General features: G+C 29.8%; 1 protein-coding gene across 2 annotated transcripts; it reads left to right on the top strand.

Annotated features, from left to right (window-relative positions):
- Positions 1 to 3,589: 3,589 nt before the first annotated feature.
- Positions 3,590 to 8,735, top strand: LOC107440198 (uncharacterized). Of its 2 annotated transcripts, XM_016053057.4 has the most exons (5): positions 3,590 to 3,666; positions 4,174 to 4,287; positions 5,671 to 5,787; positions 5,866 to 5,913; positions 8,579 to 8,662. In XM_016053057.4, exons 1-4 carry the CDS (start codon positions 3,622 to 3,624, stop codon positions 5,875 to 5,877), a joined length of 288 nt encoding a protein of 95 aa, XP_015908543.1. In that variant the 5' UTR covers positions 3,590 to 3,621; the 3' UTR covers positions 5,878 to 5,913; positions 8,579 to 8,662. The 2 variants fall into 2 exon arrangements, with proteins under 2 accessions (XP_015908543.1, XP_015908541.2); XM_016053055.4 differs by lacking the exon at positions 5,866 to 5,913 and having other exon boundaries at positions 8,579 to 8,735.
- The last annotated feature ends 5,243 nt before the right edge of the window (positions 8,736 to 13,978 follow it).

The raw sequence follows: 13,978 nt of genomic DNA, 5'->3' as shown, positions 1-13,978 counted from the left end.
TCTACTAGAAAAAAAATTAAATACCTGATTTTAAATATTATTATATTAGTTATTAACAATTTTTGACAGTCGTGCACTTGTTACAATTGTCCCCACTTACGGGGTCAATTGTAACAGTTCATAAATTCAACTAAAACATAGTTAATTATACATATTATCATAGTTGTGATATATTTTTTATTGATCAAAATAGTAGTGATATTTTAGGAGTAAAAATAATAATGAGCAGAGTCCTAAAGGGTTAAGCTTTTAACTTTAAGGGGTTAAAAATTTTAATTTATGCTGTGAAAGGTGACAAATAAAATAATGCACATGCAACATAATATAAATGATATAGGAAACTATTGGTGGTTCTTAAAGAGTTAAGTAATGGTTTGTAAACATAAGATTATTTATTTTCAGCTGTTACAATCGTCCCTTTACTTATTGTTACAATTGTCCCCAAGACGCCATTTCAGCTTCATTTGTTAAAAACAATGCTAGTTAATTAACAAAACTAATCTTTTTTTTTATTGAAATGTTAATTAAGGTGTTCACTTACATATTCGGTTAATAGTTTTTATTTGTTTAAACAAAATTACTTTGTTACAATATAATATTCTAATACCAAAAAAAGTACTTGCGTGGCGTGAAAATATCTTTTGTGATCTAACTCTTTCAAAAGTACATAAAAATGATTGCCATCAGGGGTGTACATGTAGATTTATTAAATACACCTTGTGCGCCACCTAGGAACCAAATCTAGAACCCGACACTCGAAATTTTTGCTCTGTTACAATCGTACCCTGTTACAATTGACCCCACTCTCCCCTACTGATTTGCTCAGAAAAATTAATTTTGACGTAATTTTAACCTTCCATTTGAAAAAATCATTCACCAATACTTTCGCCAAAACACAATTTTATTCGCCAAATTTACGATTTTATCGCATTTGGCGAGGTGGCGAATGCTTAGCCTGGATCCTGCATATTTATACTTAAAAGTTAACATAACGTATGTTCGCCCTTAATTCAGTTATTTGTATTCCATTAATTTCGACAGATAAGTTACACTGGGGCCGGGATAGCCTGGTAGGTAGAGCACTGGGCCCAAGTCCAGGAGGTCGTGGGTTCGATCTCAGCCGGCCGATGACTTCCCGTGTAGTAAATGGTGGCTGATGTACACTAATTCTGTCGAGGCACAAAGACCTCCATGTTGCCATAACAAATCATACCTCTAGGGGTAATGATCCAGGAGTTTCCTTGTCTTCTGGATTGGTTCGAAATTACGAGGCTACGGAGTTGAACATTAGTAGTCGTAAACCCAAAAATTGGGTTGGCTGTTCAACGATGGATATATAGATAAGTTACACTTATGAGTTTTGATAGGAAAGACAGAGAAATAGAAACTAAAAAAAATCAAGGTTAGACTTCATGTTACTGGATATGGATTTGAGGATGCATAGTCTTGTATAGCTCTTGTTACCCTCAAATTCCCATTTAGTTCTATAAAATTATAATCACTTCTAAAATAGAAACGGTATCTAATCTATGTAAATACCTCTTGTATACAAATTACTAACTATCTAAATATGAAATTTTTAAGTAAGGTTGACAAATTTCTTGTGAAATAAAGTCTTTTTATTTGCTACGCAGTTAAAATAAATGTTAACCTAATCAGGTCAAATATAGCTTCTCTTTCCACGAACAGCAATCGCGTCAAGAAGTTTCATTTGTATCCGACCAATTTCCACAGAAAAGTTACCACTTCTGATGGGAAAGACAGACAAAAGGAAACGAAAAATGATCAAGATAAGACGTTTGTACGAGACAATAATAGCAGTAACATGTCTATGGGAGGGGGAAATGAGAAACCAAAGAAATGATAGGAAATGATTCAACTATTTCCCTTTCAAAATTAAGAAATTGTCTTCTATTTGATCAAATCCAATAAAAGGAAACAAGAGAGAGCATTGAGGTTTTTGAAAGAAAATGAAGTTAAAGGTTGTTTCGGTACCATTTGTTCTCGGAATCAATAAATATTAAATGAAGAAAATATGTTTCGATACATGTTGAGGAATAAAGATACGCATTATTCAATGCCGTAGAATGACGTTTATCCTTTAACCTCATGAATTATTTAAGAGGATAAAGTGTTGTTAGAATTTGATAGCTTCAAATGTATTTATGGTAGTTGATAAATTGATAATGTTGAGGTTGATTTCTTTTTCGGCAAAGAGTTTAGCTCTTGTTCTGTTATCTGTCATTGCACAAATAGTTTTACAAGAGAATTTTTCTTGTCGAATTGTTAGTTTTAATGATCAGTGTTTTTGTAACATATATTGATTTTTTTTACCATATTAAACCTACACTCACTAAAACCTTAATCACAAATGAATTAATGCGTTTCCATAAAGACATCGGATTTTATATCCTGATTCAGTTTTAATTTTAAGTTTTCTCAGTTTTAAACAAATTGCTTCCGTTTAAAGCAGTTACTTTATTTTTACCAAATTGCTTAAATTTCAACCTAGTTTTAAGCATGATATAACCAAAGAATGTTCGTAAGTGAAGAAGGATAGGTTCAATAGATAAAATGTAAACCGGTCCCCCAAGTTCTGGTGCGGTCCCTGTGTATAAAAGAAAAATCAACATTTATTAGCAAAGCAGTAGAGGTTTTAAATTTGTTTAATCCATGATACACATGTATACAATCCTAAGATTTGATGGTAGTGAAATTTTTGATTACCACAGCTAGATCGAGGTTTGGTTACCTGAGGTTAAAGACGAAATGATTATATTCAATATTAAAAAGAATTGTAACTCATGAATCCAGTGATTATTTCAATATTGCCCTTCTGAACATTTTTTTACCAATAAACTTTTAACAACCTATTGGTATAGGCTGGATGGTTAATAGGATTGTACTTTTTACAATTATGTCATAGAAAGTTGTAACTCACTTTTGTGTGTTGTTAATGGCAGTTTCGGAGACGTAAAAGTTCATTCACTATTGGGTAGTTGGGGTGCATACTGCGGAGTTCGGGGATATTACCACTGTTTGGTCTTTAATTTTAGTTGTGTAAAAGTAGTACACTTAAGCGCCAATTTCTCTTCAGATCAATCCCTGATATAACATTATGCATACCATAGTATTATCTATGCATATTGTGCAGCACTAGTTTGACGTTAATAGCTAAACTATATAGTAGGTGTGGAAAATTTAAAAAATATTTCTCGAAGGAAACTTTAGAAAAAAAAATTGCATTAAGATGCCCAGTTCGCAATTATTTATTTTTTTAAATTAATTTGTTGATTCGTCGTCTGTGTTCAGCACGATAGCACAGCTTATTTATTATAAACCGAAAAATCTTCTTTAGAGCGATTTAATTTTGAATAAAAAATTATTAAAAGATAACCTTTCATTGGATTAAGACCAAATTTATTGTTGACGCATTGTAAATCTGTTTTATTATCATGAAATACACAAAAAGCTTGCAAGAAAAAAAAACATTCATGTGCTTAACATATGTTTTTAATGTTTTTTTTCAAAATCTTTTCCTTGTAAACATACTATAAATGTGGATGAAAACATAGATTTTTTTAATCGAGAAAAGAAAAACTTGCACCTTTTTCAGCAATTATGATTTCCTCATTTCAAATTATTTTCTTTTGCGTTACTTTCTGCGTAGGTAGATTTTTTAAAAAAAGTTCTTAACCTTCATGAATTAAATTTTTTTTTAAATGATGTCTCTCTTAGAAATTAAATACACATTCGGATATGGTATAAGAAATTTATGAGTAATTAACCTATTAACACATGAATTTTTTAAATGACGTGATTCAATAAAATCTCATATTAAAAAAATGATTTATTTTTGTTTAACTAAATGAATATTTTCTTTTGTTAGCTACTATAGTGGATATTTGTAAAGAATAAAAAACATTTCCTTGATGCGAAAGTAGTCCATTTCAGATCAAAAGAATTGTCGTACAATTCTTGTAATTCCTACCTATATGTCACGCTAGGTCAAAATAGGTTTATATAATTTTATAAATTATTAAAAGTTTTGTGGCAAATCTTTAAATTAATCATTATATATATATATTTATGAGTTTTTTTAAATGAAATTATTTATTGCGTATTAATTAGCTTTCCATGTAGTGCAAGAAATTCATTTGTTTTACTACATAGGTTGTTACAAACGCGTTTGATGCTGGTAAGTTGCAACCTTTAACTCCGTCCGAAGAAGAAAAAGAAATATGCAAAGACAACGCTTATGGAAGAGAAATAACATTCATGTACAAAGTGAGTAATCCCGCAAAAGATTTATTTGCATTTTGTATTACAAAAACATGAGAGGCTCTCTCGATACAAACTTTCTATCCTATCTTTTTCATATTTAAATATTTATTTAGCTGATGGACATCAGATTGATGCATGATATGTAGCAAAATCTCTCGTACGTTACCATTTGCAAGTAAAATCAAAGAGACATTATATGCGATACCCTTTTCATTCAAAAAAGTAATTTTTTGCCGCAAAATCTAGACATATATAGAGATGCACCGCCTGGTCTGCTCTGAGGGGCCTTTAAACAAAATTGTTATTTAAAATTTTCGAAACAACAAGGTACAAATCCAAGTTCAAAAACAAATGCAAATTATCTATTGATTTAAAAGCAAAGGTTTTTTTTTTAAAAAAAATAAGCAAATTTTAAGGTTAAATAAAATACATGAAATCCGACACCAAGTTAATTTATTTCATCTTACGAATAGTCTTGCCATATATATAAAAAAAGTTGAATCATATGTGTACTTTGATTAATGTATCAACTCCTTCTTCGCGATGGACGAAAAAACTCGTCTTCCAGAAATATCCAGTGTGTGCTAGGGCTGCGATAACTCGTCCTCTAAACTTGACACTAGGATTTTCTATATTATTGCAGCGTGTCCAGCGACTTATTTATCAACATTGCAGCGCATTCAAGTCTATTATTTTTTTGTTTTTACAGCATTTCTGCAAGAGGGCGCCAGCAGCACAATTTTTAGACTCTTTGTGATGTTTTCTCTGCAGATTCGATTTTATTTTATTATTATTTTTATTTCATTATTATTATAATATCCTCCGGTAGAAATAATGATTCTTGCAATTTATTATAATTTTTTTAAATAAAATTGACAAGGTTTAAAAGAATTTGAGTTTTAGAGTGTGGGGGAACTCCTTGTACAGAAGGTGGGACAAAAGTGCGCCATTGCCACGAAGAAAATGTTATAAGCCAGTGTATTTAATATTCATTTTAAATAACGATTTTTATAAATTTTTTTAAAATCATTTTTACTTTCTTTTTTGAACTTTTTTATCACTGAATTAATTTTCTCCCTGGTGGACAAATAATAAAACGTTATGAATTCTATTTGAATTTCTTAATTATTTTTGTATGCATTAATTTTGTGCGTATCATTTAAAAAAATATCTTGTTCAAGTTTCAACTGTTATTTTCGCATTTCTGTTTTTGTATGTACATTATTAAAGCAAATATTTTTTTCATCTTTAACAATATTTTATCAATTTCGATTCTTATCGCATGGCAAATATTATATTCATTGCAGGCTAAAATAGAGAATCACATTAAAAAGTTTATTTTTAAAAGGTTTTAATACTAAATCTCCGTACACTTATATTTAACAGAAAGTTTGGAACACATGCCATATTCAATGTTTGTATGAAGGTGAGAGTAAAGCTGAAGCATTTTTCACTCCTGACGGTCAACTTTGTTGCGATATTGTAGGAATAGGACCGACTGGGGTGAGTGTGATAAACTTTTATTACTCATACTTTTACATTATATGGTTATTTTAATAAAATGCATAATTTATTATTTAGGATACAGTTTAGAATTCGTCGCTATACACAGTAAAAAGCAGCAAATGGGTAAAATTTTCTATCATAATTAAAAAGGCAGACGATAAAAAAAAAAAAACTTCAAATGTAGCTAGATTAAAATTATAAGCATGTACATTATTATTATCTTAGTGAATAATAACTTAGCAAGTGTATTGACAGAGATCAGAAATATACTTATCATTTTCATAAGAAATGGAACTAATAAAACATATATCCCCAAGAAAACTGAAGCCAAAAATATATATTGAAAATTTATCTTTTTCATAACTAAAATACTAAGGGTGATATGTATCGAACACTCGACCACGACGCTCCTCGGCAGGACGACAAATCGTCAATGATTGAAAAGGAACAGACTTGAAACAAAAAAGGCACTTTTACCAACGAAAAAAATAATATTAAAAGAGGTTAGAGAAACCTTGACAGTTGATGGAACGATAGGAGTTGAAAGTAGAGTACAATTTCATCAGAACTCTCCAGATTTTGAAATCAAGGTAGAATATATTTTCAGGTGCGATTCAGGACCCTAATATATATTTTTTCGTTGGCTATTGTGCCTTTTCTTGTTTGTTTTCATTATCATATGTTATTTGTTGTCAACCTAAAGAGGAGCGTCGTATTCGAGCGCTCGTGACAAAATGTCTTATCATGCATTTCAATTATGAAACGAAAGAAGTTTTATGTAGTCAGGAGTTAATATACATTAAGTCTTACACGCGCAGATCACCGCGTTTAATTTAAATCACGAATCGCTATCCATTCTAGTTTCTAACAGATTGCTATCCATTCTAGCTTCTAACAGATTGCTAGCCATTCTAGTTTCTAACAGATTGCTATCCATTCTAGTTTCTAACAGATTGCTATCCATTCTAGTTTCTAACAGATTGCTATTCATTCTAGTTTCTAACAGATTGCTATCCATTCCAGTTTCTAACAGATTGATAGCTATTCTAGTTTCTAACAAATTGCTATCCATTCTAGTTTCTAAAAGATTGCTATCCATTCTATTTTCTAACAAATTGCCAGCCAGTTGTACCAGCCAGAATAATAAATTATCTGCTTGAAATATAATTTTTGTCTCGAAGAATATTTGTGTTACAATTTTGTATGAACGTAATATATGCGACTTTAAATTTCAAGAAAAAGGTGAAAGAAAGATAAAAAATCCATTTAGTATAAAAAAATTTATGAAAAAAAAAATCTACATTTGACTAAATTATTTTAACGGATAAATGAAATAAACTATTAAATTCCAAAAAAAACTTTTGAAGTTTCAGACGCATCTCATTTCTAAGAGAACCAAAAACTATGCTTTTTAACATTAGCTATCAGAATAAATTTGTTTAAGATTTTACAACAAGAATAATTTATTTGTATCTATTAAAAACAGTAGAAAAGGCTTTTAAAAAAAATCAGTAAAAATTCTAAATAACTTTTTTATATGAGTTTGTTTTATTATAGAGAAAAAGTTTGTTTTTTCGTAAAAGAAAAAAAATCGAAAAAAAAATAATTATACTTTGACTTTTTCTCATTATGTGTTACACGTTACAAATAAAGTATGCCAAAATATTCATAACTAAGTCAAAATGTTTGCCGATAACGATGCACGCTGCAACCCCTCTACTGCTCTCTTCTTGGAGAGGGATATATAAATTACAACAAAACGTTTCCCATTCATAAGTGGTTAAAGTAGTTACCTCCCACTGACTAAGTGGGGGGCTGAATTTCTGCAAGAAAGCGCCGGACAGAGAGGAGAATTTTTTCAGCGAGTAACCGCATCCTAAAGGTTAATAAAAATTATTGCTATAAATTTTTTAATATTGCTTTATTCGAGTTGATTAATGATATTATATAAGAGCGTTCGTACACGTCCGTTTAGATACTATATTCGAATAATATCATTAGTATCCAGGCATTATAAGTGAAGAAATAATACAGAAATAGTGCAGAATTATTCTGGTAGCTCCAGGGATAGAGCGTTCACCTGCTATTCAGATGACTCAGGTTCCAATGCCAGCTTTGGCTGGTTCATAAAATATTTATTCACGACTCGCATTGATCATTACGAGCTGTGGTTTTTCTCTACGTGTAACGCAAACACGAGTTAGTTCCATCAAGTGTTCCTCCACGATGGCTAGCTTGCCCCAATGATTGATCCAGGAGTTCCCTTGTCCATTGAATTGAGCTCAAAATTACATGGTTACGGAGTTAAATATTGATAGTCGTAAACTCAGAATTAGGTCAGCTGTTCAATGTTGGTTCAAAAGTAAAATAAAATGAAACAAATACATTTTTATGTTTTTTCAAAATATTTTCCGCTACAATTCAGTTATTTAAAAACTTAAAAACTGAGGAGCATGTAATTTAATTTTAATGTAAGTTTCAAGTTATATTTTAGATTTAAAGATGTATTATTTGGAACACTATTTCGGTATGTTGTATGATATGTTCCTTCAAAGGTAAAGTTGCATGATGTGTATTATGATTGGTAACTGGAAAAACAGTAATATAACAAGTTTCATAATTTATTTACGTTGACTTGAATTAATTTAAATGAGTAATTTCACGATGTTCATTTAAAAATTAGAAGAACGATATTTGGTTCATACAAAAGTTCTCACATTTAAATTAAGTATATGCAATGTGTAAGTAAGCTCTGAAAGCTAATTTTCTCTTATTCTTTCTCTTTCAGAATTGCTACAATGGCAAATGTATGCCTTTTTGGAGACAATTGGCTGAGATCCTTTGAAATAATTTTCAATGAATATACAACATACAGATTGATTTGTTTTTGAGAAATATTTTGCGTTTTTTCGTTTTATATACAATTTTATTAAACAAATATATTTTTAACCACGTATTCAAGAAAGTCCAATAAAAATATTAAATAATGATGTTGAAAAAAATTTAATATCAATAAATAACATAAAAAATTCAAAATAAAAAATTATATTTTTAAAAACCACGTTCTTGTAGTGGAGAATAATAATTTAAAAAAAATTTGAAAAACGAAATGCGTGGGGTGCATGAAATACATAACAGTAATGTTATATTAGTGTGTGTATGTGTGCTCTTGAGAATATGTGCATGTATATCTGTAATTGTATCTGAATGTGGATGTGGAATATGTTTGAGTATATGCATATGTATGTGGATGTATATGTGGCTGTGCATGCGTATGAGTAAGAAAATGTGTAGATATATGTGTATATGTACTGTTATGTATTTCATGCACCCCACGTTTTTCTTTTTCAATTTTTTTTTATTATTATTCTCCACTACAAGAACGTGGTTTTTAAAAATATTATTTTTTATTTTGAATTTTTTTATTTTGAATTATAATTTTTTTTAATTTTTAATTTTTATTTAATATTTTTTAAAAATTATTACTTTTCCATTATTATTCTTCACTACAAAAAACGTGGTTTTTAAAAATATATATTTTTATTTAGATTATTGTTCTTAGTCAAGAGTAGTCAAGACTACTACAAGACCACTACTAAAATAATAGAACTTTCATTTTAAATTAGGGATACAAAAATCTTTATAGAAAAACAATACCTTTATGACTTACATTAGTTTTATGCTGATGACAACCAAAACAATCTGGAAATGAATGAGGAAAAACTGGATCCTACCACGTGATTTTCAGCCAATAAAAATACTCCGACAATAAAAATCTTTTCACCTGACATGTAATACTAATTCGAAATAATGGAATCGACAACAAAAGACAATCTCGAAAATATTTTTTTTTTTAAATTTCAATTTTATTTTACTTTGTATGTATTTTTTCTCTTCATTTTCATGCATTGTCATCCAATTCTGAACTATGTGCCAAATTTGAACTTTGTAGCTAGTCGGGAAGTTAGTTTAAAATCGATTACAAAATTCCACCCGGACAGACATACACGAAGGCAAGTTTATATAAACGTGGTAATAATAATAATAAAATAGATGAAGTCGCATTGTAATTGAAAAACAGCTTTTTGAGATATTTAAACCAGAAATTCACATTACTAACAAAAAATAAATAGTGGCAAAATATAAAATAGCATTAAGACTATATACTGAGAAAAAAATATTCTGGGTAAATTACTATACTGCATAGCAATAACTTTTCTAATGAGAAAAGGATCACGATTCTGGTAATAAGACAAAAATATAGGGTATTTATAAGCCATTCATTGGGTAATTTATTCGTTCATATGGTAAATATGTATCGCAAATCTGGGTTTCAAAATAATAGTTCTTAATACCACACATTCATTAAAAATAAAAAAATAATAAGTAAATGACCTTATAAATGGTTTTTACGTCTTGCGGTTTTAATCTTGATGCCTTATATCCCCTAAAAGTTTGTCACAACATTTACGCTACCCCCCGTTAAAAATAATTTTAAACTTTTACATTTCAGCAAAAAATAGACTTAAAACGACATTTAAAAAATTTGCAACTTTAGGAGCAAAACTAATTCAAGATTCAAAATTCCCGTACCCAAATTAGGCAAGATTAAGCATTTGTATGAGTACAACAGGAAATTTGTTCCCTAGTGTAACTCATCATATGGATAATTTCACATAAATAAATATGCAGATCAATTATTTTAATGAATTGCGCGATTGCACAGTGGGTTTATAATGCAGGCAATATAACACCAGTATTCAACAATGCGTAACAACAGCATTCCAGACAAGAAAGAAAATCATTTTATCGTATAGATATTACATAACCAAAACATTATTTTAATGAGTATCTATCATTTACAAAATCAATCATTTGTGTTATTTGAATAAGCCCATCATTCTAACATTAAGCAGAGAATTAATTCAGAAGGAAAGATTAAGAGTTTGAATAGTTATTCATATTCATATTTTCAAAATAATTGTAAAAGAAAGTGTTTATCACACAAGAAAATTATAGAAATCTTTTTTTAAAAAAAGATAATTTCACTATTGTGAGCAATTATTAATGATGCAGTGATTTTTTTGTTGAGTAAAATATATGAACATTAATGAATGTTACTCTAAAAACCATTATGTCATAGCTAATGATAGGATATAATTACACACGGAGAACATATTTTCTGATTGTCTGGTTTTTCTCTTAGATGAATATCTAAGTATTGAAAAATGAGAACGTTTTCGTAATATTATAATGAATATGTATCGAAAATTGTGTAAGGCAACAGGCTGAAACCAATTAAATGTAACGGGAGGCTTTCGAAATTGTTTCATGTTTTTCATAATCCAGTAATTTTGCAATAATTAAAAAATGTGCTTTTAAGTTAAACATTTTATCCATAGTAAAAATTTCAAAACTTAAAGATACTGTATTTTTTTGCAAATTAATAATTATATTCTTCGGATTTGAACAGAAAATTAAGAAATCTAAGTATGAATGTGGTTTACACATACACTTACCGGATGTCTGAAAGAGATTAATGATTCGAAAAATTCATGGAAAAAAAACCGAAAGGAAATATAAAATACCGGTTTTCTACGTTCTGCTTAGGAAGCAAATTTCTCATGCAATTACAAAATTATTTACGACGTTAAACAGATAAATTTGATGACTAAACTGTAAACATTATATTCTGCTGAACGAATTCCATCCCAGATGAAATATTAGTATAGGTTTTTGTTAAACTTGTCTTCAAATTATTGTTGCATTAAATACTTATTTTGGCTTCATGTTTATATCAATGGTTTCAAAATTTGTTTTTATTTGTTAGCAGAGCCATCTGTTGACAAAATTTGTCATTAATTTAGAACCTTATAGAAAAAATATCTGGTTTTCAGTAAACTTGTCATTTCTAGCTACTTTCGCTGTTTTGCAATTTAATTTTAACTCACTTTAATTTTTGTTAGCCATTTTTAGAAGAACTGATAAGTACCATAGAAAAATGTTATGGAACATTAAGATATAGAGTAATAGTTGGGTGATTAGGGTCTCCAAGGGCAAAAATAGGCAAATTTTAAAATCAGTATTGAAATAACTTCGTCGGCACGGTTTATATTTATGGCACTGCTTCAAAATGTGTTTCACAATTGTTAGATCATTGCATGTGGCACATAATGGCCCTTTTTCATTAAATAAAAGGCGTATTTAACGAAACTGGTATAAACAATATAAAAATGTCAAAATGTGTTTTACAATTCTTGGATCATTGCATGTGGAACATAATGACACTTGTTCTTAAACAAAAAGCGCATTTAGTGAGACGAGTATTAGTAATTTGAGCCCATTAATTATAACTTCATATAAATAAATTACAACGGTAATTATATTAAAACCATAAAAAAACATTTAATGCGTTTAGGAACTTTTTAATTTTCAGAACTGAATCAGTCATATTATGTATGTTTCAAATCCCAGAATAAACTTTATTGTTGTGAACCAAAAAATACTAAGTTTTATATAGTTATTCATAAAACCATGATAATGTTTTACATTTGGAGACTGAAAGTAGGGAAGTTTTTCTGAAAAAAAACATATGACCGAACACGGCGATATGGTATGTTGAGGTATAATATCACTGGTAACATGCTTTATTTTTAACTTTAAATTCTTTTTAGCTTATAAGATATTTCATGTCAGATGGAATACTATTTTATCAGGACTTTTTTTTCCCAAGAAGAGGGTATTTCTAAGAGCAGCGTAGTAAGTGTCACTTTGACTTTAATCAAAAATAACCAGCTACTATTAGTTTTACCTAATTTCGTTCACGTGACATAATTCGCTTACGATTTTCGCTTACCATGTGGGGCTACACACATGAGAATTAAGAACGACAACTTCAACAGACTATTAATAAAGTTTTGAAATATGCAAATATTAATGGGTTTACATTTTCAGAAGCAAAAACACCATGTGAACACTTTTGTAGAATGCGAAATCTTCACCCTGAACCTGGCATGTATCTTAATAATTTTCATATTCCCGTTAAAACAGAAATGAAGTTTCTTGGAAATATTCCAAGTTAAACTTTTTACCACACATTAAATATTGAAGAAAAAGTTGCAGCAAAAAATTAAACTTACTGAAAGTTCTACCCCACACATCCTGGGGAGAAGATGCCGATTCAATGTTTAAAATTTACCGTCCTATAATTCGCTCGAAACTAGATTACGGATCAATAATTTATATGCATGCTCGCAAATCTGTACTGCGTTATCCAGATTTTATTCATAATGAGGATCTGGAGATTCCAACAGCAGTCTTCCGAAAATCCCCATTAAAAGTCTAAACACCCTACCCCATGTGCCATCCCTACGAGTGAAACGAAATAAATTAGCACTTAATTATTATTTTCGTAGTTATTATTTTAATGTAAAAAGTCTTCCTTAACACGCATTATGCAAAGATTTTATCATCGGTCTATGAAACGCTTTTTATCCATGGACCAGCCTCAACTCCAACTTTTGGATTGAGTGTGAAGCAGATTTTATAGAATTTAAAAATTCTAATAGTTTATCATCATCGACTTCACTCCGCCATAGCTGACTATACCCTTTCATATGATTGATATTTTCGGAGATTTAACAAAGGAATTCCCTTCGCTTGTTATATATCAGAAGAAGTATTATATGAGGATTTTAAATTGTTATTTACCGATGGCTCTAAGGTGGCTAATCACGTGGCTTCTGAAGGCATCTCACATAATGTAGTTTTCACTAGGACGCTGCATTATGCAAGTACCATTTTCACCTCTGAATGCCATCCTATTTACTTAGCTTCAAACTACATCCTACTCAAAATCATCGCAATTGGATGATTTATTCCGATTCTAAAAGTTGTTTGGAAGCCTTTGGCAACCATATTCTCGACCTGCATTCAATCGCAATTCATATTTTGAAACTTTCAATTGATCATAATGACAAGGGTTTCAAACTTTTATTCTCCTTGATTCTTGAGCATGTTGGAATACCTGGTAACAAACAGCTGATCTTGCAGCAAAATCTACTCAAAATCTTTCCAATCGACTTGTTCCTCCCTCTGATGTTATTGTAGACAATAAAGAAAACATCTCACCAATTGGCAGACTGAATGGGGTAGAGAAATTGTTGCATGGAATTAAATCACCCCTTTT

The sequence above is a fragment of the Parasteatoda tepidariorum genome, chromosome 2 (genome assembly GCF_982258835.1).
Source record: "Parasteatoda tepidariorum strain Cologne lab strain chromosome 2, Ptep-v5.0, whole genome shotgun sequence".
Classification (NCBI taxonomy): Eukaryota; Metazoa; Arthropoda; class Arachnida; order Araneae; family Theridiidae; genus Parasteatoda; species Parasteatoda tepidariorum.
This window is presented reverse-complemented; position numbering and strand designations above follow the sequence as displayed.

Coding starts and splice junctions, on each gene's coding strand:
- LOC107440198 (XM_016053055.4), top strand. CDS start 3,622: ATGATTTCCTCATTTCAAATTATTTTCTTTTGCGTTACTTTCTGC. Junction 3,667..4,173: donor TCTTTTGCGTTACTTTCTGC/GTAGGTAGATTT, acceptor TTTACTACATAG/GTTGTTACAAACGCGTTTGA. Junction 4,288..5,670: donor AAATAACATTCATGTACAAA/GTGAGTAATCCC, acceptor TATATTTAACAG/AAAGTTTGGAACACATGCCA.